Source organism: Barbus barbus (genome assembly GCF_936440315.1).
Source record: "Barbus barbus genome assembly, chromosome: 39".
NCBI classification, from domain to species: domain Eukaryota; kingdom Metazoa; phylum Chordata; class Actinopteri; order Cypriniformes; family Cyprinidae; genus Barbus; species Barbus barbus.
The window spans coordinates 26,693,889-26,720,269 of NC_136717.1; the positions used below are offsets into that span (position 1 = coordinate 26,693,889).

General features: G+C 37.9%; 1 protein-coding gene across 7 annotated transcripts in view; it reads right to left on the reverse strand.

Annotated features, from left to right (window-relative positions):
* Positions 1–566: 566 nt before the first annotated feature.
* The window catches only part of LOC306858611 (epidermal growth factor receptor kinase substrate 8-like), a 45,336-nt gene continuing 19,521 nt past the window's right edge, over positions 567–26,381 (reverse strand). For 2 of the 7 annotated variants that reach the window (XM_079399219.1, XM_079399220.1), the window contains exons 3-21: positions 26,032–26,093; positions 24,484–24,551; positions 22,880–23,041; positions 21,080–21,229; positions 19,124–19,206; positions 18,911–19,047; positions 18,760–18,833; positions 17,079–17,205; positions 16,902–16,990; positions 16,723–16,797; positions 16,471–16,619; positions 12,644–12,812; positions 12,526–12,557; positions 11,194–11,302; positions 10,974–11,114; positions 9,394–9,625; positions 7,744–7,927; positions 6,725–6,857; positions 567–1,562 (exon numbers count right to left, since the gene is read on the reverse strand). In XM_079399219.1, coding sequence (XP_079255345.1) covers positions 1,458–1,562; positions 6,725–6,857; positions 7,744–7,927; positions 9,394–9,625; positions 10,974–11,114; positions 11,194–11,302; positions 12,526–12,557; positions 12,644–12,812; positions 16,471–16,619; positions 16,723–16,797; positions 16,902–16,990; positions 17,079–17,205; positions 18,760–18,833; positions 18,911–19,047; positions 19,124–19,206; positions 21,080–21,229; positions 22,880–23,041; positions 24,484–24,551; positions 26,032–26,093 — 2,281 coding nt within the window. In that variant the 3' untranslated portion in view covers positions 567–1,457. Of the gene's footprint in view, positions 1,563–6,419; positions 6,858–7,743; positions 7,928–9,393; positions 9,626–10,380; positions 10,405–10,809; positions 10,846–10,973; positions 11,115–11,193; positions 11,303–12,426; positions 12,558–12,643; positions 12,813–16,470; positions 16,620–16,722; positions 16,798–16,901; positions 16,991–17,078; positions 17,206–18,759; positions 18,834–18,910; positions 19,048–19,123; positions 19,207–21,079; positions 21,230–22,879; positions 23,042–24,483; positions 24,552–24,845; positions 24,897–26,031; positions 26,094–26,381 lie in introns of all 7 variants that reach the window. The other 5 variants (XR_013783217.1, XM_079399216.1, XM_079399217.1 and 2 more) reach the window with 5 other exon arrangements.

The following is a 26,381-nucleotide window of genomic DNA, read 5'->3' on the forward strand; positions in this document are numbered from 1 at the left end:
AGTACAAAATGAGTGCATAAAAATAGAGCACTTTAAGTAAACGATGCCAAAAGATCAAGGCTAATTTGATTTCTTATGTCATGACCCCTTTAAATGTATAACTTTTCTAAAATATGTACACTTTCAACTATATTAAGTCGCCTATAGCTATATGCAATACAGAGCGTAATACAGTGATAAACAGGAGAAAATGAAGCAGTTCAGTGTTGGTTCAGCTCAGATCAATCACAGGTCTTGCTAAATTTGTCAGTTATGAAGCAAAGTTGATTCAGCCTTGAGTGCTATAGCAGTACAGCTCAATTTTATATTACACTCATATTTGACAAAAAGGAAAGAACTTTCATTGGGTTTGAATTATTGAGATAAAACTCCCTCCAAAGACGCTTCAGTGGCTCAATGGTCTGAGTGACGTTCCTTTGAATCTCTTTCTTTATTGATTTGTTTTCTTACAGGTAAGCTCTCAAGTGGCTCAGTGGTCTGCATCCCGGTTCAAATCTTGCAGTAGGTAGAAAGTGCAGGTCTGAGAGCTTTTTAACAATCACACTATCATGGACACCACACAGAGGTCACATGATTCCATTTATTCTGCACACAGTTTACATATTTACACACTGAATGTGCGAAATTTGTGTTTAAATAGGAACCTTGAACCCAGAGATTGATTTGGCCAAACATCAGTCACGTTACTGGGACAGAGAAGAACATAATCAATGCTTACGAGAAGTCATTTATATTTCAGAAGCTTTGATGGCAACATCATTAGAATGAGATCTGCAGACAGAGGAAGAAGAGGATTTTGGCCCAAAACCTGTCACACGTCCTTGTGAAACTCAAATAATTCAAGCCAACGCCACAAACACCAGATCTAGAGAAACGGACATTTCATTTCCATAAAGCTTCTCTTTTGGCAGAACAATTCAGTACAAAACGGTCAGGTACAGAAATATTATTTTGCTAGTAAAAAAAAAAATCTACAAGTCTTACCCATACATCTCCACATACTTTCAAAGCATCTGATAAATAATCTGGCTGAACTTCAAAATATCATTAGTCAGAAGTGTCTGAGGAACAATAGTTAATCGAATCAATATTTGGTCCAAGATCCAGCCAGTCGTGTGGGAATATTTACAGGTGTTTTCTGTCTGAGCAGTAAAAGTACAATATGACTGCAAATATATAAGAATCGTTCCAGGATGTTGGACTATGAAGGCAGAACTCGATGGCACTAGGCTACATACTGCTCTGATGTTCTCACAGGAACCTACGGAGAACGCTGCAGCAACGTTCACATCTCTACAAAAAGCAAACTTCCTCTCGCGTCTCGTCACGCGTGTTCGTCCGCATCCGATCCAGTTCCGTTATCGGACGGGTCCAAGAGTTCTTGACGACGGCGCATTATGGCAGCAAACTGAGCACGCTCCACGGCGTCCTGTAAAAGGTCAGAGGTGAGAGAGGGGTCAGTGGTTGCTCCCCTCATCGAAGGACTCCACGCCAGAATCGATTGCCACCAGCTTCTCCTGCCGCCTCCTCATGACCTCCTGCAGCTCTGAGGCGGAGCTCCTCTACAGACACACAGACAGAACAGCAGTGAGACACTCACAAACACCTCAGGGCTGGGGATTGAGACTAATTTCACCATTTAGATTTTTTGATTTCGATTCACAAGCTTGCAATCCGATTCAGTTCCAATCAATATTGATTCCTTTGGATATACAAGCAATCAGGTGCAGTATATATATATATATATATATATATATATATATATATATATATATATATATTTAAAAAAAAACAAAATCTCAACTAATGCTGGAAAAACTATTATAAACCAAGATTTTAAAATAAAACCTATATAATAAGTTTTATTGATATAATTATGTTTCTACTCCATTTTTTTCTTAATATATAAACATTTATATAGTGGATGTCAAAACTTGATTTCATGATGGATTTATTAAATATTACTAGTGCTGTCAAACGATTAATAGACATTAATCAGATCCAATAAAAGTTTTTGTTTACATAATATATGTGTGTACTGTGAATATTTATTATGTATACTGTATATAAATACACACACCCTGTGACCCTGGACCACAAAACCAGTCATAAGGTCAATGTTTTGAAATTAAGATTTATACATCACCTGAATAAATCATCTTTCCATTGATGTATGGTTTGTTAGGATAAGACAATATTTGGCTGAGATACAACTATTTGAAAATCTGGAATCTGAGGGAGCAAAAAAATCTAAATATTGAGAAAATCTCCTTTAAAGTTGTTCAAATGAAGTTCTTAGCAATGCATATTACTAATCAAAAATTAAGTTTGATATTTATGGTAGGAAATTAACTAAATATCTTCATGGAACATGATCTTAATATCCTAATGATTTTTGTCATAAAAGAGAAATGTATCATTTTGACCCATACAGTGTATTTTTGGCTATTGCTACAAATATACCCCAGCGACTTAAGACTGCTTTTGTGCTCCAGGCTCACACATTTTGAAAACATTTACATGTATATATTTATATTCATATAATTTATATTATATATAAATATATTTCATATATAAGCGTAACATTTTTCTTAAATATATACATGCATGTGTGTGTATTTATATATGCATATACACATGGTTAGCCCAACGCAGTACACATAGCAAGTTTTCTTTTTTATATATATATACAGTTGTGATCAGAATTATTGGAACCCTTGGTAAATATGATCAAAGAAGACTGTGAAAATTAACCTGCTTTGTTAATCCTTTTGATCTTTTATTTAAAAAATTCACAAAAAGCTAACCTTTCATTGGATAATAAGAATTTAAAATGGGGGGAAATCTCATTATGAAATAAATGTTTTTCTCTGATACACATTGGACACAATTATTGGCACCCCTAGAAATTCTTAAGAGTAAAATATCTCTGAAGTATACTCCCATTCATATTCACAATTTTGAGCACTCTAGGGTGATTATGAACATGAAATTATCCAGCCATGGCTTCCTGTTTCACAGAAATATAAATAGGAGGGAAAACAAAGCCCAAATTCCCTTAATCATCCATCACAATGAGAAAAAACAAAGAATATATTTCTGATGTGCAGCAAAAGATAATTGAGCTTCACAAATTAGTGAAGTGGCTTTAAGAAAAGAGCTAGAGCAGTGAAAATCCCCATTTCCACCATCAGGGCAATAATTAAGAATTTCCAATCAACAGAAAATGTAATGAAACTGCCTGGAAGAGGACGTGTGTTTATATCGTCCTAATGCACGGTGAGGAAGAGAGTTTGAGTGGCTAAAGACTCTTCAAGGATCACAGCTGGAGAATTGCAGAAAATAGTTGAGTCTCGGGGTCAGAAAACCTTAAAAACAATTGTCAAACAGCCCCTACATCACCACATGTTGTTTGGGAGGATTTCAAGAAAAATTCTCCTCACTCATCCAAAAACAAACTCCAGCATATTCAGTTATCAGACATGACTGGAACTTCAAATGGGACTGGCTTCTATGGTCAGATGAAACTAAAAAATGAGCTTTTTAGCAGCAAACACTCAAGATGGGTTTGGTGAACACAGGGATAAAAAGTACCCCATGTGTACAATGAAATATACTGCTGTATTTGTGATGTTGTGGGCCTATATTTCTGCTGGAGGTCCTGGACATCTTGTTCAGACACATGGCATCATGGATTCTATCAAATACCAACAGATAAAAAATCAATAAGTGACTGATTCTATCAGAAATCTTATAATGGGCCATGTTTGGATCTTCCAACCGTACAATAATCCAAACACAAACCTCAAAAGCAACACAAAAATGGGTCACTGAGCACAAAACCAAGCTTCTGCTGGCCATTCCAGTCCTCTGACCTGAACCCTGTAGGAAATGAGTGAGGTGAACTGAAGAGAAGAAGCACCGTCATGGAGCTGGGAATCTAAAGGATCTGGAGTGATTCTGGATGAAGGAATGGTCTCTGATCTCTTGTCAGGTGTTCTCTAACCTCATCAGGCATTATAGGAGAACATTTAGAGCTGTTAAACTGGCAAATGGAGGTTTCAAAAAGTATTGAATAAAAAGGTGCCAATAATTGTGTCCAACGTGTGTTTGAGAAAAACATTTATTTCATAATGATATTTCCCCCCATTTTAAATTCTTATTATCCAATGAAAGGTTAGCTTTTTGTGATTTTTTTAAATAAAAGATCAAAAGGATTAACAAAGCAGGTTAATTTTCACAGTCTTCTTTGATCATATTTACCAAGGGTTCCAATAATTCTGACCACAACTGTATATAATAAATAAAAAGAAAACAAGTAGACAGAATATAATAAGAATAGAGAACGCTAGCGTTAGAGGCACTTTTTTTTCTTTTTAAATAAAACAAGTAGTTAGAATAGAAAGTAATTTTTTTTAAATTATATCAATTAATATTAAAGGAAAGCTTAAGTAAAAAATATAATGAATAGGTAATTTATTGCATATATTTAGCTAAATGTTATTTATTGTAGCTGACTACCGAGTTTATGGTCATTGAATATATTTCGGAGGTAAATGTGACATTATTGATCACAAGCTGATTTATTGATATCTCTCTGTATTTAAAACACTGGGACATGATTCATTTCAATAAGTTGTTCTGTTTCTTCTGATGTTCATTCGTGTTTATTTGCTGCTGTAACTATTGGTAAAGAGGAGGAGATGATTGATTCACTACAGCAGTCTATCACCACATTAAAAAGTGTAAAAACTGTATTTATTGTTTGAATTTCATGAAAAATTGAAAGCTGAGACTTTGTTTGCTATCAAATGTAACTAAGAACAAAGCTTATTGCGATACATTTGGATGGAATGTTTTAATTAAATAATGTTTCATTAAGCTGTGTTACAGAAAACAGCATAGATCGGTTCTTGGAATTTAAGAATCAATATCGGTTCATCAAAATGAGAATCGATTAAAATCAAGAAATCTGTATTTCCAACCCAGCCCTACACAAAATACTCATTTAAACGAGCTGCGTGAAGCTCAACACCTGCGGCGTGATGGAGAGACAGAGAGAGGAAGAGCAGAAACGAGTGAATGAGGATGAAGGTCTTCATCAGATGCTCTAAACTAACAATGATGGACGTGTAAAGGGGCGCTTGAGGGATTCTGGGAAAGCATCTGTTCTCTAACTATGACTGGAAACATGAGACAGAAGCCACTAAACAACATACGCATCTATTACTATGTGCACTCAATGAGCCGCAGATCATCGGTCATGTGCAAACAAAATCAAATGTGCTGTTGAAATATTAATATGAGCTGGACGAAGAAACAACACCAGATAGGTGTGTGGCAAGTTACTAAATATTTTTGCATTATGCATTGTTATGTTTAATGGTTCAAACTAAATATTTACTGATAAGAGCAGGAGTAACAGCTGGAATAAAACAGCAGATTGACTGCTATTGTCATGTTTACCTGTCAGACTTCAGTCGCTGTGCATCATAAGATCAATCGAAACAAACAAATGCCATTTCTTATGCTTGTTTTTATTTTGGGAGGGCTTCAAATACTAATATTATTGATTTAACTCCACTGACGCTATCAGATGAGAACAAAAACTGAACTGAATACTGACACTATTATTAGTAGTACAGAGTTAGTTATGACTTTATATTCCAATTTAAAGGGACAGTTCACCCAAAAATGTGACCTTGGAGCACAAAAGCAGTCTTAAGTCTCTGGGGTATATTTGTAGCAATAGCTAACAATACATTGTTTGGGTCAAAATGATTGATTTTTCTTTTATGCCAAAAATCATTAGGATATTAAGTAAAGATCATGTTCCATGAAGATATTTTGTAAATTTCCTACAGTAAATATATCAAAACTTCATTTCTGATTAGTAATATGCATTGCTAAGAACTTCATTTGAACAACTTTAAAGGAGATTTTCTCAATATTTAGATTTTTTTGCTCCCTCAGATTCCAGATTTTCTAATAGTTGTATATCAGACAAATATTGTCCGATCATAACAAACCATACATCAATGGAAATATTATTTATTCAGCTTTCAGATGATGTATAAATCTCAATTTTGAAAAATTTACCCTTATGACTGGTTTTGTGCTCCAGGGTCACATATGTAAATGTAACACTCAAGTTGGTTCAAACCTGAATTTCTTTCTTCCTTTAAACACAAAAGAAGATATTTTGAAGGATGTTGGGAATCAAACCGTTTTTGACATCCAACGTATTACGGTATCCATCAACTCTTTGCATACTAACATTCATCAAAAGATATCGTTTAAGAAAGAAACTCGTACAGGTTTGTAAACTATCCCTTTAAGTAGGAACTGGGTAATGATGTGTTAACTAAACTGCTGTTAACTAAACAGAGCAAAGCCGCCTCGCTATGATACTAAAGTACCTTCAGAGGAACGTGGATTACATGTGAAGATCATGGGAGGGTCAGAAGAAAACCTGCAGACAGCAAAAACACCACAGAAAAACCCAAGCGACACTTGCCAGAGTTAAGCAACTTATCAGCCATTTAACTAACCGGACTCGAGATTCGATTCAGGGAATACTGTTATGCTATTACTTTCTGGAATCGTACGGTCAGTGTGATGTGATCCGGTCTGACACATTTAGATTATGACAGAAGAGTTGAAAGAGGAATGAAGAGAGAAATAAGGAAGGATCTGTGAGGAGAAGCGGAGGAAGTCGACTCACCTCGAGAGCAGCTTTCTGGACGGTGATCTGGCTGTAGACCCGAGCGCCATCATCAGGACAGACGGTCTTCAGCTCGTCTTTGTTCAGAGAGAAGAGCTGAGCGCCGGTCAACACACCCAGACTGTTGATAGTCCTGCAGATCAAACCACAACAGCTCAACCCATCAGCCTTAAAGGGGTCATCGGATCCAACATGCAATTTATGATGTTTGGACATAAATGTGTGTTGGCAGTGTGTGTACACAACCACCTTATAATGATAAGGTTTTTTTTTTTCCCCATCTCATTAAATAATTTCTCCTTTCTCATATCAAGCCATTCTCAGATGCCTGTCTATGTGACATCACATAGACCAAGGCCCCGCCCATGATTGTTGATTGACACTAGTGTATTACCTTAGACCCGCCCTGAGTGAGCTGTCATCAGTCTGCCATTGTTTCACCGGCGCAGCAGATGTAGACAAGAATGTCTCGCATTAAGAGATTGAGGTGTTTTGTTGTTGGATGTAATATGAACATAGCAGTCATCATTTACTCCCGACATCTGAGCCACTGAAGACGCAGTGGATTACATTTGTTTGTGAAGGGAATGTGCCCACAGATATGGCTAAATGCGTTTATGTTTACGCAAATCATTCGTGATCCAGCCTCACCTCCAGAAGAAGTGAGTATAAGGTTCTTTTATGAATCTTTGCAAATCGCCTTTCCTAATAACGTGCTAGTTAGCAAGTTCAGTGGCTAAAGTAAACAGTCTCATAAGAACAGCTTGTCAACCCACGGAAGAGAGGGGCGGGGTCAACAGAGCTCATTAGCATTTAAAGGAACAAGGACTAAAACGGCTTGCTGAAAACAGAGCTGATTTTGACAGGGTAAAAAGGGTGTCTTTTACAGTACCATTGAGAAATTTCAACCAAAGTATGTTATAGACTTCATTAAGACCCTAAAGAATCATATTAACTTGTGGAAAATGGGCATCCAATGACCTCACTCATGATACAGAGCGGATGAACGAGTCACTTACACGTCGCTGAAGCCTTTGAGCTGCAGCCAGGCCTTGACCTCGTCCGGCGTGGAGTCGTACGTGACGTTGATCGCTGGCAGGCTGGAGGAGTGAGATGGAGCCTGGAACTTCTTCTGAGCGCTGCGGCCCAGAGTCAGTCTGTGCATCAGCTCGTCCTGAACCTCCTCCATGTTGGACTTCCGGCCTGAGAAACACACGGATAATGCTGCAGGTGGGTATGTATGTGCGTGTCATTTACACATTGAGATACTATTACAGTTTTTATTAAAGCAGTCATGAACTGCCTTTGTTTTTTATTTTGTACTGTTCTCTGAGGTCGACTTATAATGTTATCAAGATCTTTACATCAAAAAACAATTTAGAATAGGCTATTTTCTGTCCTGTTTTTAACCCGCCTCATCAGAACGCTCTGTTTGAATAGGCGTGGAGGATCGTAGACTCGGAAGTAAACACCCACGGCTGTGATTGGCTAATAGTTGAGTATGATTGATCTGGATCTTCATTAAAAAATAAAGTTCATCCACTCATTCCTAACGTTGGGATCAGCAGGAAGGCAACGTAAACACTGTTTTTCCAAAACTTGGCACTGATCATCGTCTTGTTGTCTTCAGAGCCATCTTTAACATTTGGTTTCTGCATAGACCTGAGCGTTCGCCTCGCTCGTAAACACTACATGCGCGAATTGGTGGGCAGGGCTAAACAGGCAGTTATGTAGAAGCAGGTGTTGATGTTCTACTGCGGAGGTGGGGCTTATCCATACTTTTAAATCATAGAGTAGAACAGTAATCGGCAAACTACGGCAATAGGGAAAACTGCACTCTGACTTACATTTTGAGGTAATTACTTCTCATAGTGACACAGCCTGTTAGGAGCTATAAATACTATTAAAGTGTGAGAATTAACTTGCGCTAGTCTACGGATGCGTACGCGACCGCTGCACATACTAGGCTCTTCAGATCAAATCAAAAGTCGCGCGGCAGCACTGACAAGCAGTTTATGAGCTTCTGAATGTTACTTTTTGCACACCACGATCTCCGATCTCTGTCTGCGAGTGGTGTGAGTGTGTGTGCGCGCGCAGCACATTAATATAGAATGGTGATTAAACTGAAAGGTTTTAATAGTTTCTTAAGATTTTTTCATAAATAGTTTTTTATGAAAAAATCTTAAGAAACTATTTGCATGGAAATCAAATTTTGTTTTAATTAAAAATGTTTATGTACAGTGGTTAACCAGAAAAATTTAAAAAATGGCACGTCATACCAAAAAGGTTGCCGACCCCTGGAGTAGAACACTCCAAAAGCTGTGGTTTTGCCTTCAATAGAAGCTTTTTTTAAACTAATGACAAAGTTTTGAGTTATGAAACTTACAGGATGTTTTTATAGTACAATGACCTTTATGTGAAAAGATCAAGGGAATTTTGGTTTCTCAGTTCATGACCCCTTTAATGTTTTGAATCGATTTGACCAGTATGGCTTATTTTTCAGAAAATGTGCTGATTATGTGAGTGTGTGAGTGTGTGTGAGAGTGTGTGTGTGTGTGTGTGAGAGAGTGTGTGTGTGTGTGTGTGTGTGTGTGTGTGTGTGTGTGTGAGAGAGAGAGAGAGAGAGAGAGAGAGAGTGTGTGTGTGAGTGTGTGTGTGAGAGTGCATACGGCTGGCGGGCGCAGGTCTCTCTCTCTGATGTTCTCTCATGGTCACGCCGTCGCTCTCACTGCTGCTGTTGTTGTGTTGTTGGCCGTCGGCCGGTTGTGTATCCTGATGTTGGGTGGGTGCAGGCGGCAGCGGGGGGGTGGGGATCTGCAGAGGGGCGGGAGGAGGCGGGGCCATCGGGGTGGGTGGGGCTTCTGTCACCACCGGTTTGGGCACATAATCTGAGCGCTGCTTCTGAACGGGACAAACAGCACAGTCAGACACTGAACTCCGCTGTGATCAAGACCTCATGAAACCAGCGCTGCACTGATGCACTTCCTGTTCACACAGGACATGCTGAAGCGCTCGTGATTTAGTTCACCTGCCAGACCTGCTGTAATCACATGATCAACTTCGATTGGACATCAGATGAGCTCATCAAAGCCATGAATCTGATTTCATGAGGTCTCTAAGGGGCCGTTCACACAGAACATGCTTTTCTATTTCAATGTGCTACTTTGTTTTTCTATGTAAACACGTACTAGACGGACGTGTATTACTATTACTCACATCTCGAGTCTTTTGCAGCATCTTGCATGAGAGCAGCGTTTTTAAGACACTGTGTCAAGTTAAAAGAATTTAAATGTTTACACGCAGCGCCGCTCTTCAATGTCAGTTCCAGAACAGTGGACCAATCAGAAGAACCCAGAGGCGGGGCAAGCATTGTTTACAGTAGCAACTTGGCATGGCAACGGTTTTATTAGACAGCAGCATGATGGAGGAGGTGTTCTGTGCGTTTTTAAAAAGCTGCATCTCACGTTTTTAGACGCAAAGACGTGTTCTGTGTGAACGGACCATAACACACAAATCTCCAGTAGTTCATAATTTATACTGTATTAATAATTCTAATGTCTAGCCGGCCTCTACACAGACAGATCTCTATCAAAAACATACTGAGATGGTTGATTATGGGGGGTTTCACTGACTGCAAGTCAAAATAATCCAGTTACCTCGTTTAACTCGCCCAGTAATTGCTTGAAAGAAAAATGAAGAGTTACGTGAAAATGAAATTCAACAACTAACACACACAGCAAATAAAACACACACACATGCATTTATTAGTTATTCCTTAGATATCTATTGTTTTATTTACAGCTAGTTATAAATACTAACTAACTAACTAACACACTAATCCTAACAGAAAACACACTGCATTTTTACGATTTATGAAAAACTGTTATTTTTTATATCAGGATGTCTCTAAAAGGAGGTTTTGGGAGGTTTAACTCACTTATGTGTACAAATTTGTCCCCAAAATATGATTAAGGAGACACAGACACACACACACACACACAGATACACACGCACACACACACAGAGGGAGATAAACTGAACTAATGCAGGAAATCAAAACAAACTGAACACAAACACTTGTTTACCTTAAACAACTCAAATTCCTTTTTTGGCATCATTAGCTTTAAGATGAACAGATGAACACAAACAATAATTCTATGACGTGGCAAAACAAGGAGATGAAATGAAAGTGAAGATGAAGCATGCAGACAGAAGCTGAGTAAGCGTCTTGTGTGTGTGTGTGTGTCACCTGTATGGTGTGGCTGTAGATGGGCTCCCCGCGGCCCGTCATGTCCACTGCCCTGCTGATCTCCAGGATGTTGTTTGGCACATATCCTGAAGCGCCCGACCCGTTTCGCACCTTCCACCACTGCTTCCTGTCATCCAGCACCTGACGACCAATCAGATTGACACGTCACATGACAGAACGTCACACTGATGCCACATCATCACCATCATCATCATCATACCTCCACCACCTCGTCTTTCATCACAGACAGTTCAGTGTTGTTTCTGGCCACAAAGTCATATCTGGATTTGGCAAAGTTCCTCTGCATCTGGCTGTGAGCCTCAAGGTTCCTGAAGAGAAAGAGTCAATGAACTTCCAGAAATGAGGCATGCTGCAAAAAAAAATAATCACATCTAGTTTTTCACTACAAAAAGATCCATTTAACTAAGAAGCAAAATGACTTAAGATATTGTTTTCTTACCTTGTTTTCTGAAATAATAATCAAACTTAAGTGTATTTGAGCTTAAAACAAGAATATCTGCGAATGGGGTCAGAAAAATAAACTTAATTCAAAGGAAAAACAAGATTAATTGTTTTGACTAACCTGCCAGATATTTGGTCTTGTTTTAACCCTTATGTGTGTGTGTTTGATCAAACTAGTTGTTAATGCAAACAGCATAAATTTGGTCAAAAGTGTGTATTAGACTTAGACTTTTATTAGATTTATTAGACTTTTATTAATAAATATACTAAAAATAAATAAAAACAAAATTTCATGCTCATTTCCTTTAATAAGTCTATTTTACAGAAGGTGCAAAAATATGTCCACACTGAAACAGCAATATTTTGTCTTTAATTTAAACCATTTTAGCATAAAATCATGCAGGCTTTCATTCTGCTGCCAAGTACTTTTTCAGCTTCTTACTATTTTCCACATTATAGCAGCATTTTTTAAATCTGAAACTGCACAAAAAACAAATAATGCATCAAACTTAATGTTGTTGCTAATCATTGACATATCCAAGAATATAATAATAAAAAAATAGTATATGTAAAATAATTGTTAGTTTTTTTGTGTATGTGGTTTTTTCCCACTATATTTCTGAAGTAATTTTGCTTCACAAGTAAATGTATCTTGTTGACATATTTGTACTGCAAAACAAGACAAAAACACTGAAGAACATGATTTTCTGCAGCAAAAACACAAGCTCGCTCTCTTTAAATGCTGAATCTACGGATGAATGTGGTTATTGACCAACCGCTGCCACCATGGAGGAGCGTCTCAGAGCTCAAGAACGAGTCTTTACTCCATTAGAAGACAGAAACCTGGACGTTTGAACAGATTGAGAGTTCAGGTCAGAGTTGAGAGTTTAGAAAAGCAGAATGAACCCGGAACAGACCCAGAAGCGCAGCCTGCGCTGAGCCGGTTCTCCAGGGCGCGCGGTGCGGTCGCTCGTACCCAGGTGGGTTTTACCTATCTACATGACGGCTGACCGCGTGTTTAAAAGCAGCCACGGCCATGTCTGGCTCCAGCAGGTGCAAACGCTTGTAAGAAGAGTGACTGTAGCCGTACCCATCTGCGCCGGGGAAGTCCTGGACCACTGGCTGTTGTTGGGAGAGAAAACACTTTCACTTTAACAAGTAGTTCACAGCGTCACACTGTAAGTGTTAAAGGTGAACAAGCGTCTCACATTGAGCGGAGATCTGTCCACAGGTCTCTGAACCTCGGTCTGCGCCGCGCCGAGCCTCTCCGCCAGCTGAGCCACGTCCTGCTCACGAGACACCAGCACCGGCGGCTCCCAACCGTCCCGGAAACGCAGCGTGTGCAGAGGAAACGGGTGATCCTTCGGCCACTCCAACCTCAACACAAGACACATCACAATACACATGCTTTCAGAGCAGGATTACATTCCTACTGTTATGTCTATAATGTGTCTTAGAGTTTTAGAGTTATAGTGCTGGATGATTGTTAATGATGTGTTGGTTAATAGTTGACTGTTTGTGTAGGTCATTATATGCTTTGTGTTTGAGTTTATAGAAAGCAAGCAGAAATGTGCTGAGAGTAGGGGTGTGCGATATTGCCAAAAAACCCTGCTTATTTGGCAGGGTCATGAATAATAATGAGCTCTGCTCTGATTGGTGCGGCTCATTTCAGTAACTCACAGCAAGAAGGAAACACAGGGAGGAAAATATATATTTAAATACTTTCTCTCAGTTATATCTAGGGATGCACCGATACCACTTTTTTCAGTACTCGCCCGATACGATACCTAAATTTTTGGTACTTGCCGATACCGAGTACCGATACCAATGCTTTTATTGTATTTGTACATTTTTTAAATATTGGGTAAAGAAAACAAATGAGTATGTAAAATGTTAGTTGATTAACTTCATTTATCAAATAGATACTGTCAAACCAAAATTTATTCAGACACCTTCAACATTTCTCACATTTTATTCGCTATAGTTTAGAAAATGCTAATAAAATATTACAAGAACTCCAAGTTAAACTGTGTCAGAACAAATTTAGCTTGATAATACCTTTCTATCAATCAATCAAAATTATTCAGACAGCTGTTGGTATGACAATATTTACGCAACTATCAATACTTTGTCAGCCCACCCTTAGCCTTAATGGCAGCCTGTAGTCTCCTGGGCATGCTGTCAACCAGCTTCATGAAAGCCTGAATTTAATATTTTTTTCCATCATTTGGTCTGAATAATTTTTGGTCTCACTTTTGCATCAATTTTACTGATAGTCCACTGTATGAAGAATTTTTGGGTATAATTTGTCACAGTTTACTTTATTTTGCTATCCTCAGTTACTTAAATTAACTATAGTGTCCTGCACCCACTAGTAAAAAAAAAAAATAATAATAATATCTGGTCTCTGAATAATTTTTGGTTTGACTGTATATCCTTCGGTTATTTTTCACACTTAATTATGCCCATTAAAATGTAATTTACAATTTTTTGTTACTTTCACTGTTCATTTTTTATTTATTTATTTGCTCTATGGTACATCATCTTAAATAGCATTAGAGCTGCTCCATTGCAACGGCTCAGTGCTGTAACCACGCTTTTTGCTGTAATTATGCAGGGAACCACTCGTTATAAATCAATAATTTTCAGATATAGAATTTTTTTTTTTTCATCTGAAACATGCTGCGATTTAGATTTCAAAGCCATATAATTGCAGAAACACGCATGAAGCAAGGAAAACACGCACAGCGCGCGCACTTATGTGTACCGGAGCAGATGAAACGGACAAGTACAGAACAGCCTAGCGCGTTTCACACAGGCTGATGGTTTCACTTGTGTTTCACTCGTGTTCAAGGCTTAAGGTTAAAAATAAATGATGTTTAAAGTGAATGAATGCCCCTATATGTTGTCATATATTTACGATTTAGTTTTAATTCAAATGATGCGTGCTGAGCGAACATCAATAAAGATCACACCACAGAAGTGCGCGCGCGCGCGCTCTCTCTATCACTCTCTCTCCCTACTGTTAAGTAACTTGTGCATTGTTTTACTTACTCGTTTTTGACATTTCCGACCGAAGTACAAACTTTCCAGTGATATCTGTGAGAAAGGGATATTCACTCGACAAGCTCGCGCATCTGCGCCGCCGCGCGCGCTGGATCCACTCAGCGTGTTTTGCTTATCAGCTTGCTCACATCAGCTATACAGGCATTAATGCTGAATGTTTAACATTATATTCATTGCATGTACATTTTTAGACATCCTTAATCTCTAATAACTACATTATGCTGTCTGTTTTTCTGTTGTTGGTGTTTCTTTGACTGAATATGGCACTGATCACATGCGTGGTATCGGCGTTTAGTATCACGGCATTTTAACGAATACGAGTACGAGTACATGAGCTCAGTATCGACCCGATACCGGATACCAGTATCGGTATCGGTGCATCCCTAGTTATATCATCGGGTAATTATACTGTATATAAAATGCGGTCATCAGGGAGCCGTTATTAATACGCAAGGCATTGAAACTGCTTTTGAACGATCGATCAATCGCGTTATAGTTTCACTTTCAAGATACGCAATCGCACAAACTCATTTTATACTATGGAGCGGCAGTACTTACCACACATTTTACAAGATCAGATGCTTGTCAGTGGTGCTCAGGATCTGTAAATCATTCATCATCCTCAGTCATCTCTCCTTACTCGGTTTATGTGGTAAGTGAAATCTTATGTACCGCAGTGTAACAGGCTACCGCTAGCAAGAAGCTAACCATGTCCCTTTAGTGGCTTGATTTATTTTATTAGAACGCGTTATTTGCTTTCCGTGCCTTTCTGAATACAGACACCAACCCATCCCTGCACTTCACTTCCCCTGCACAGCCTGGAACATAACATGTATTTCCATGGTCTGCCATTTTCGCTGTTGTCCGCGCTCGTTTATTTACAATACCTGCAGAACTTCTGATGGTTCGGCCGGCTTAGAACAAGGGCGGGTTTATGCAAATGTTGGGGGCGTAGTGATCCCGACTGTTGCGTCACAGTCGGTGTTATGTTCTGATTCGCCTGTTTTTCAGTGGTCTTTTTTTATTCACGTGATTTACATAAGGAGGAGGAAACTATGGTGTTTGAGGCTCACGGTATGTCATTTCCATGTACAGAAATGTTATTATTTAACTATGCCAAGGTAAAGAGAGTTTTTCATTCTATGGCACCTTAAATGTCAGTTAATTTTGTTGTGTTAAAATGTTTACATATCGGACAGTTTTATACAGTTAAGAGATTTAAATATAATTTGGTTTGGTTCTGGTAAGAGATTTAAATATCAGTCGTGTTTGTTCTTTAAAATTGTAAACATCAGTCTGTTAAGAGATTTAAATGTTGTTTGATTTTGCGATTAAAATATTTAAATACCGGTCTGTTTTGTTCCGTTATGAGATTTAAATACAAGTTGGTTTTGTTCTGTTAAAATATTTTAATATCGGTTGGTTTTGTTCCGTTAAGAAACTTAAATATCGGTCGGTTCTGTTAAAATATTTAAATGTCGGTTGGCTTTGTTCGGTTAAGAGATTAAAATATTGGTCATATTTGTTTTGTTAGAATATTTAAATATGAGCTGTTTTTGTTCATTTAAGAAAAACTATCAGTCTGTTTTGTTTTTGTAAGAGATTTAAATATCTGTTGTTTTTATTCAGTTAGGAGATTTAAATATCGGTTGTAAAAAATTCAACATTTGTTCGTTTAGGAGATTTAAATATCGGTTGTAAAAAATTAAACATCTGTTCGTTTAGGAGATTTAAATATCGGCTCTGTTTGTTCTGTAAAAATTAAACATCTGTTCGTTTAGGAGATTTAAATATCGGCCGTGTTTGTTCTGTAAAAATTTAAACATCAGTCGGTTTAATTTCTTTAGGTTTTGAGATTTAGGTATCAGTTGTTTTTGTTCTGTTAAGAGATTTGTATCTTGTTTGATTTTGTTCAATGAAAAGTTTTAAATATCGGTCAGTTTCGTTATTAAGAGAGACGCTCCAGTACCTGCATTTGGTCCATCCGTCTCCCAGCGTGACCCACAGGTGTCTCTCCTCCGCCGAACCCGCCGCGTGCAGGAAGTCAATGGCTTCTCTGGTGAGGAGAGGAACGATCACGCTTTTAGCCAGATCCACCCCTCCAGACGTCTGGATCACCTGAGAGACACAAATACACACACACGGAAACACGTCAGTCCGACAGAACAACTGTTCCACACACACACACACACACACACACACACACGATCAGAAGACACACCAGTCCGAGAGGATTGAACAGGAAGTGGACCAGATCCACAGCGCTGGGGTTCTGAATGTGGTTCTTCAATTTCCCCTGGGACGACAAAAAATAATCACATCACAGATCATCTAAATGAGATTTTCCTGCTAAAAATGTTCGTTATTGGGAGGGATGCAGCCCTGGTTATCATCACTCACCAGCAGGTTGAAGGCGTGTTTAAACTTCTGGAAGCAGTCGATAAACTCGTCCTGAGACGGAGGTTTAGCTCTCAGCGTCAAAACTCCCTCTGATCGAAGACACACAGCAAACACACTCATGACACACACTGATGATAACGAGGATGATGAGGATGTGTGATTTCAGGAGACGCTCACCTCCAGGTCCTTTCTTTTTGCTCTTTTTGGTTTTCTTGCGTTTGGAGAGCTCGTTAAAGGCCTCGGCGGCTTTCTGCAATTTGGTGACGAAATGTTCGATGTCGTCCAGAATGTGATTGAGGATTTGCTGTAACACACGTCAGTATTTTACCATCTGCTGCACACACATAGAGAACGTGTGCAACACCAACGTGACTCTCACACAACCATCAATCTGACTGAAAGTCTTCAGGATGCGTTTAATCCACTACAAAATATTATTATATTATAAAACTGCATTATAAACTGCACTATAAATTTGTTTCCCTAATTTGTTCTTTTTTATTTTAATGAAATGGTCTCATGGCCGGTAAAAATATTTATGGCCGTTAAGTCACCAACCACTGACAACTTTTTTATTAAGGGGTAATATTTGTCACATTAAAATGATTTCCAGGGGCATTTTTTATCTATACCTTTACAGTGCAGAGATGACACAGAAGCAGCATCAGAAGTGGCATTAACATATTTACAATGCATTTACAACTGCATAAATAATGCTATGAGGTTGTTTTTAATTCAATGTTTAAATTAGAAATTATTTATAATTGTAAATTTTTAATTAAAAAGATACTTTAAATATCAAAGTAAAACCACCAGTAGGTGGCAGCAAGTGAGTTGAGTGAGTCATTCATTCAAACGATTCGTTCAAATGGCAAAAGGAATGAAGCAGCTGACTGTCTTTATGAACGAGTCACTGAATCATTCATTCAACCGATTCATTCAAAACGCAGATTTCATTCAGTAGCAAATCACTGCTGTGTAGCTCAAAGACTTGATTCTGCTGTGGTTTTATAAAACTGCACTCTTGCAACTCATTGGGGCAAAAATTCCTGTGTATCTTGAATTTTGGGGGCATGTAACTGTATACATATCCCACACCCCTATGAACCTAGAGAATGAGCTTACAACTGAACTTAGTCTTCTCCTTCTCTCTCCCTTTCACATTAAAGAGACAGAGACAATACGTTGTCGTAAATGCCTCAAGTTGTCACGTGAACAAGCAAATTCCCAAAGAAAGAATAGGGTCAAGGTCATTGCACACAGAGTCTGAATTTTCCTATAAAAATAAATACGACCTCACGTTGTGTCAATCACGTTTAAACACTGCCTCCGAAACTTTCGCCCATCATAAAAAATTCGGATCAGGTTCGATTTTCTGTGTTTTCGCATCCATAGCAAGCATTTTGATAGGAAAGGATGACGAATACGAAAAAACGCAGACGAAAATTTCGGACTCAGTCTGCAATGACCTTAACATTTTATTTTAAGGTGTCCTTATTAAACATGTTACATGTACTTTCTATTATAATAACACTAAATTATGCATTTGCATGCAATTATGCAATTACATACAAGTAACTAATCCTAATCATATAGTAAGTACATGTAGTTAAATATCATTACTCCGTACTTAAATGTATAATTGCACTGTAACAAGGACATCTTAAAATAAAGTGTAACCAAGAATAGTAAAAATTATAATGTTAATTCGGTAGTTTTATGTTGGTATTTAGATATGTCTAAGCCAAAGTTTCATCTGAATTAAGTAAAAATAAGACTTTTTATAATGTTAAAGATCAAATTTAAGACTTTAAGCATGTGCAGGAACAGGATGTTGTGTATCAGTGTAAACACTCACCACATCTCTGTCCACTTGCGCTGCGCTCATCTCAGGGGAGCCGTCCAGCTCGGTGTAATGTCTCTGTGGATCATCTGAGGACACACACACACACACACAGTGAGACTCTAGAACAGGAACTCGAGGGTTAACGACAGACACCTCCACTTACGCTCCTGCTGCTCGTTGGTCCATGCAGTCCAACTGGCCACTCGGCTCTTGCTGTCCGTTTGATTGACAGCTCCTGGAGGCTCGGGGGCGTGGCCTCCTGGGGGCGGAGGGATGGTCCCGTCACTCTTCAGGATAATTCTGACAAACACAGAGAAATGGATGCTGCGTTACCGTGGCAACAGGCATCTTCATAAATCACAAGCGCTGGACTTACTTAAGCACCTCCGGACGCTTCTTGACCTTGCCGCCCTTGTGGTCGCTGACGGCGCTTTCGATGTCCATATGGATCAAATTGGCCTGATTTAATTACAAAATAAATGTAACTGTAATCAGTTACAGTTACTGAGAAAAAAATGTGTAATTAAATTACAGTTACTTATGAAAATGTTAACTATTACAAAGGGGGATAACGGTTTTATTTCCTATTTGTCTTCGTGTATATGCTTTATTTTTTTCAAGGCATTGTTATATGCCAGTGTTTCCTGTCATAGTTATGCAAGGATTTGATTTCAAAAACAGTATCATAGCTATTAAACTGTTTCTTGTTATGATTTTAAATCTGTATTTAAAGATCTAAAAAGTAAAAAGAGGTGCTAAAGTTTGATTTTGTGGTGACTGGGCTTTAAAATTAAATTATAAATTATTTTATTTAAAATTAAAATGATTAACAATTGAGAAAAATTTAGAAAAAATGGTAACACTATTTTAAGGTGTTCTTGTTACACATTACATGTACTTACTATTATAATATATATATATATATATTTATTTAATGGCATCTTTTTTATGACCGAAGGCCAGTTTCACTCATACCAATACTGACCCCCCCCCCCCCCCCCCCACACACACACACACACACACAATATTTACCTATTGACTATAGCCATTCAAAATTACAGTATAATTGAGAGATATCAATTTTAACATTTATTAGACTTTTAAAAAATAACTTCTAATTTAAGTGAACTTAAAACAATCTTCACATAAACCTATTATAATAAATGTCATATTTGCCTGTGCCCTTCAGCAGAAACATACAGAAAGTTAAGTTATCAAACACTAAATACTAAATTAAAAATAGATGAATCCTTAAAGCTATAAGGATATTTTTTTCTCTTTTTTTTCTTTGTCATTTGATTAAATGACATCACAGCAGCTGGTTATTAGGTTGTTTTGGCTGTTATTTCTTTATGAGCTGCCACTGCTGAACATGACGCGGTCTTTTTCTGACCCACTTCAGGTCTTAAAGTGTGTTATCAGGTCAGGTCAGTTGAATCAGGTGTGTTAGATGAGGGAGACCGTGCTGGGCTGCTCCAGGACAGTTTTGAAAACCATTTCAGAGACATGTTCTTAAATGTGACTCATATAAAATATATTACATGCACGCACAGTTTTAAGGCAGCTTTAATCGCCTTTTTGGTAACATGACTTAACTGACCACGACATTGCATGCACAGTTTATTTCGCACTTTGATATGAAATGATCCAGTACCTTTGTGCGTGCGATTAAAGAGCATGTGCTGCGAGCACTGTTTCTGCACTCGTTTGACTAGCGCCTGCCGCTGAAGTGACGTGGAGAGTGTTTCTGAAATGTGTCCTGTTTGATGTGGTCATAAAGACGTTCTTCAACTGAATAAATGCACTTCTTCTCAAGAGAAATAGTGTCAGAAACAGCAGTTGTGAGTAGGGTGGCCAAACCTAGCTCTGCCCCTGCTTTAATTGCTTAAAAAAAAATGTACGTGTTAAACTGAAAAAATTAATCGCCTGCGTTAACATGCTAATTTTGACACCACTAACATGCATATATATATACACAGACACATAATGAATTATGCATAATTACACACAAGTAACCCTAAGCCAAACCCTAATCCTAACCATAAAGTAGTTAATTAATATTCCTCAGTACTTAAATGTATAATTACACCGTAACAAGGACACCTTAAAATAAAGTGAAACCAAACATTAGAAATTTACATTTAGATAAGTAATCAAAAAGTAATCAAATATAATCAGTTACATTACTTTAATACAGTAAATTAAATAGTTACACTACTTATTACATTTTAAATAGGGTAACTTGTAATCAGTAACCTATTACATTTCCAAAGCAACCTTCCCAACACTGACGGTCAGCACTCAGCAAACGCGTGAACGCTTGAGATCAGACCTTGATGTCGTCGCACTGGAACAGGTGCAGGTCCGCTTTGCCCTGACCGGACTCTTTACACACCAGCGCCAGGATGGAGTCGTAGCTGCAGGCGTTCATCACGGCCTGACAGTGCTGGATCGAGGCCAGGGGAAAGTTCTCCAGCTCGTTCTGAAACAAACACATGATCAGGACATCACTGGAGTAGGGCCGGGAATCGAAAATCGATTCTAATTCCAGAATCGGATGCTTAAGGCAGGGCTGCCGATTCTCAAGCATTTTCTCACACCACACATCTATTTTCTTCAGTTAAAACTGTAATAATAGGATATTGGCAAAACTGATTTGGTCAAGGCTCAACTGCGTATTTGTGTTTGCGCTCTAGAAATTTACAATATATTTCTATTCAATTCTATTTACAATGTATTTTCGTAGTGCTGAGCAATGTAGCCAATCACAGACATTTCTGTTGATTTCTTGAACACTTTGCTTTCACTCGCCTCTAAACACCGGATTTTTTCGCCGCACGTTTGCGATTCCTCTCAATGTAACACGATGTAAATAAGAGGTACATTGATTACAAAGGAACTTTGTGAGATCGTGAACTGAAGTAAGTGACACAAAGTATATTGTAAAGTAAGGGCTATATGCGCACTTTCTAGACGAAATATAATCCGTTCAGAATTTGAATAAAAGTTTTGTTTTTCGTGCTGCTGACGGCCATGTACCCTGTATAAGCAGCACAGTTTCAGGACTGACGTATAAATCCCTCATGAATGCAGGATTCGGAACGGGAGAAAAATATAATTTCTCAAAACAGATGTTCAAGAAATGCAGACTAATTGATTAATAAAAAATATTTGTATTTTCGTGTGAAAATATTTTTAAAATGCGGTTTTTAAAAAGCAGCTAATGACTAGTAAATCTTGCAGTTCTTTCACATTATATTTCTATTCTTGTTGTGGTAAAAAGTTAATAGTTTTGCAGCACTGCAGCAGTTATTTTACATGATTTTATGATAAAAGCATGACCTTGTCCAGACTCTGCTGACAGGTGTTTTATATCTTTTTTGTGGAAATTCTCACTCCATGATGAATCGGATACTTGTTGTAAAATTAAAATTCCGCCTATCAATTCCTGTGTGTTTTTTTCAAAATAGATTAAATCACTGTTTGAAAGTAATTTGACACTTCAAATAAGGATTTATTGATTACATTGTTACGCCAGTAGGTGGTGAAAAGGGGCTGTTAAAATGTATTTGTCTTTGAATCATTCAAGAGATTCATTCAAAAACGCTGATTCATCTAATAATGAAGTAAATTTAATCGTTGAATCATAAATTACATGTGATTTTGTTTAGTTGTCTAATGTTTTTTCTTCAGAACTGTGAGAGAGCCACAATTTCTCACAGCGATGCCATAGAAGAAGCATTTTTGGTTCCACAAAGAACCATTCAGTCAAAGGAACCATCCCTTTTTATAATCTGAAGAACCTTCTTTCGCCACAAAGAACACATAAAGGTTCTTCAGATGTTAAAAGAACCATTCAGACAAAAAGGCTCTTCTATGGCATCGTCAAGCACCTTTATTTTTTTTAAGAGTGTATAATGCAGCTCTATTTTGCACACAAACAACTCTTAAACAAGTCCGGTTTTTATGTAGACTGCTGATTTTTGTTCATGGTATTCAGCTGCAAAAAGAGAAGAATAAATGTGTTTGATTTAATTTTTTTAAATCACATGGGTATCGTTTGACCAATTCCAATTCTTTTCGATTCCAAACCCTACACTGGAGGTCTGGCGGTGGACCGGTTGGTTCGTACCTTGCTGTCGTTGTCGATGAGGCTGACGGCTTTCCCGTCCACCTGCAGGAACATGTCCTGCGTCCACACCTTGCCTTTGGCGTCCAGCAGACGCAGCTTCCTGACGCCGTCCTCGATGGTCAGCATCGCCTCCTTACGGTCCATCACAAACGTGGTCAGATGCTGCAGGAAACAAAAGTCAAGTCACCTGTGCTTCTATAGTGCTTTATTGTTTCAAAGCAGGCTTCTCATATAGCTTTGTTGTGCTTTTGGGCTTTAAAAATGACAATTAATATTCAGTTATATAACTGCATTGATGCTATCGGATGACTAAACTGATCTGAATAATGACTTCTGTAGAGCTGCTTTACAGGTAAAACTGAATTTATTTCACAATTGATGAATTTAGCAACACTAACACGGTTATTTTCCTGTTTATTATGGTGAAGCTGTTTTAAAACAATCTGTATTGTATACAGCGCAACAGAAATAAAGATGATTTTATGTGATGTCATGACAGGGTTTTTATAGTTAACTAAAACTGAAACTACAATTAAAATAAATTTTTTTAAGTTACTTTAAATAAAAAATAAACGTTAATAAATAATAATAAAATAAAATTAATTAATTAATTCAGTGAATGATTTAATTCAGTTTAATTTGATGCACTAAAAAAATTAAAACTATACAGATATAAAAACAAAAGAAACTATTAAAATCACTCAAACATAAAATATTCTAAATATTAACAAAAACTACACGTCTCTATAATGCTAAAATAACATGCATTTAATATCGAATGGCAGCCAAACGTCCTTAAAGACATTTTCATTTATATTCATACCTATTCATTCATATTTAAAGTGACAGTTCACCCAGAAATGATTATTCAAACTTTCTTCTGTAAAGTAAGATATTTTGAACAACGTTAAGGTCTAAACAACACTGGACCCCACTGACTTCCATTGTATGGACAACACTTTTTTTAGACTTTCATCTTACTATAGAAGAAATAAAGGCAGGTTTAAATGAGATGATGGAGACTAAATTATGCCCGAATGTTCATTCCCTTTAATGTCATCTGTGTTGTGTTTTCCTGGTTTTAGAGGATGAGTTGTTGTCACACAACCTGTCCATGTTGATGTGTGTCTAATTGTTTATAACAGAGTCTGAACTGATTTGTGACCCTGGACCACAAAACCAGTCATAAGGGTCAGTTTTTTTAAAACTGAGATTTATACATCATCTAAAAGCTGAATAAATAATCTTTATTGTCATGATGCATGAGGGTGCAAAAAAAATATATATATATAAATATTGAGAAAATCTAATTTAAAGTTGTCCAAATGAAGTTTTTAGCTATGCATATTATTATTATTATTATAAGTTTTGATATATTTATGGTAGGAAATTTACCAAATTTCTAGACTTAATATCCTAATGATTTTTGGCAAAATGGATAATTTTGACCCATACAATGTATTTTTGGCTTTTGCTACAAATATACCCGCGGTACTTATAACTGCTTTTGTGCTCCAGAGTCACACTTGTGTGATCAGATCTTCACTCATCTCAGGAGTCTATTGATTTCTCGGTCTAATCTCCTGAACGGATGTGTGTCTCACCTCCACATGGTACTGTGACGTGTCCGTCAGGCTGTTGATGCTGTTTTTGGTGTAGTTCTTCCTTTGCTCTGAGGAAAGAGCAGAACTTGTTATATAATCGTCATCAGAGACACACGAGCGCGTCCAGACAGAATCTGCAGATTTATTCACATCTTCTGTTCTGATTCTGATTCTGGAGCTCAACTGAACAATCAGCCTCAATCTGGAACAGATTCTGTGTGGATGCACAAAACCGAACACATCATATCACACGCGTGTGAGGAGTTCATGACGCAGGAGCAGAGTCGGCTGGGAAACTAGCAGGAGAGGAGAAGACTGGACACACACACACACACACACACACACAATCCATCAGCTTCTACCTTTCTTTTTGTGTTTGGCAGAGGTGTGCAGGAAATAAACTCCATCTGTTCCTGAGAGCGATGGCGCAGAGAAAACACATACACACACACACACACACACACACACACAGTGAGTCTCTCTGAGTGACTGACATGTAGGTTTCTTCACTGTGACCTTTAACCTCTGCTGTGATGTGATACACACACAAACACACGCACACACTTTTAGACACCTGCAGTGATTCTGAGAACGTCTCACATCTTACGGCCCTCCAGCATGACAGACAATGCACAAATGACAAGAACATGTCAAAATCATACTTCACCTCAAAATCAAGAGAAATTATGCTCTCAATCAGTGTTGGGGGTAATGCATTACAAGTAATGAGAGTTACGTAATCAGATTACATCTTTCAAGTAAATAGTAAAGTAATGCATTACTTTTAAATTTACAACAAAATATTAAAGTACAAGTTACTTTTTCAGATAAGAAACGCCAGTTACTTTGTTTTCCCATTTATTGACTGACAGCTCTCCTGTCCCCGTGTCGAGAGAAATCAGGAGTAACTGCAGAGGCCTATTAATTTCACTTCTGGTGTGAAAGAGTCCTTACATTTGCACAAGGCATTACGTTCCATAAAAAGTAACTAAGCAATGCAATTTGTTTGGCTTTACTAAAATTCTTCACATTACAGTATTTGTTTAATTGAGAATAACTGACTTGATCTGAATAATGACTCTATTGTCTCATGTTGAGCTGAAATTGAACTAATTTCAAAATTGATGAATTTTCCAGCATTAACACTGATCTGAATAATGACTCTATTGTCTTATGTTGAGCTGCTTTAAATTGAATTTGTTTGACGGATGAATTTTGCATCATTAACAGCTGTTTACTACTGTGAAGCTGTATTGTACAGAGCGACTCGACTTGAATACAAATGTATTATTATTGTGTTGAAATACGAGTCAGATGTGTTCTCATGCAGAAAATATCAATATGAATGTTTCGGATGGAATCCCTTCTGGGAATCAGACAAAAGAGCAAACGGCTGAACATCTTCATCATGTTCTTCACGTCACACACTGAATAACACAATCCCATCATCCCTCCTGGAGCACGTTGTCATGGTGACAGCGTTTCGGAGGGTTCAGGGGTTCAGCGGCGCTGTAGTTCCCTCAGTGGACAGTAGGAGGACACACATACCGTACAGAGCTTTACCACCCGACCTTTTGGCAAAAACATCTGGAGACAGTGACCCGTGACCGCTGAGAAAGAGAGAGAGAGAGAGAGAGAGAGAGAGAGAGAGTTAGTACACTAGCACTCATCCATACTTACACTTTCTTTGCTGTTCTTCTAGAATTAAAGTGAATTAATTGTGATGCATGTCCTGTCCTCAGTCATTCACAGCCTGTGTGTGTGTGTGTGTGTGTGTAGGTTTATATATCCTGGTGGGGACTTAAACCTGAATACACACAGACTCATGGGGACTCGTGTCACGGTGGGGACCTAAATTGAGGTCTCCATGGGTACAAAAGCTTATAAATCATACAGAA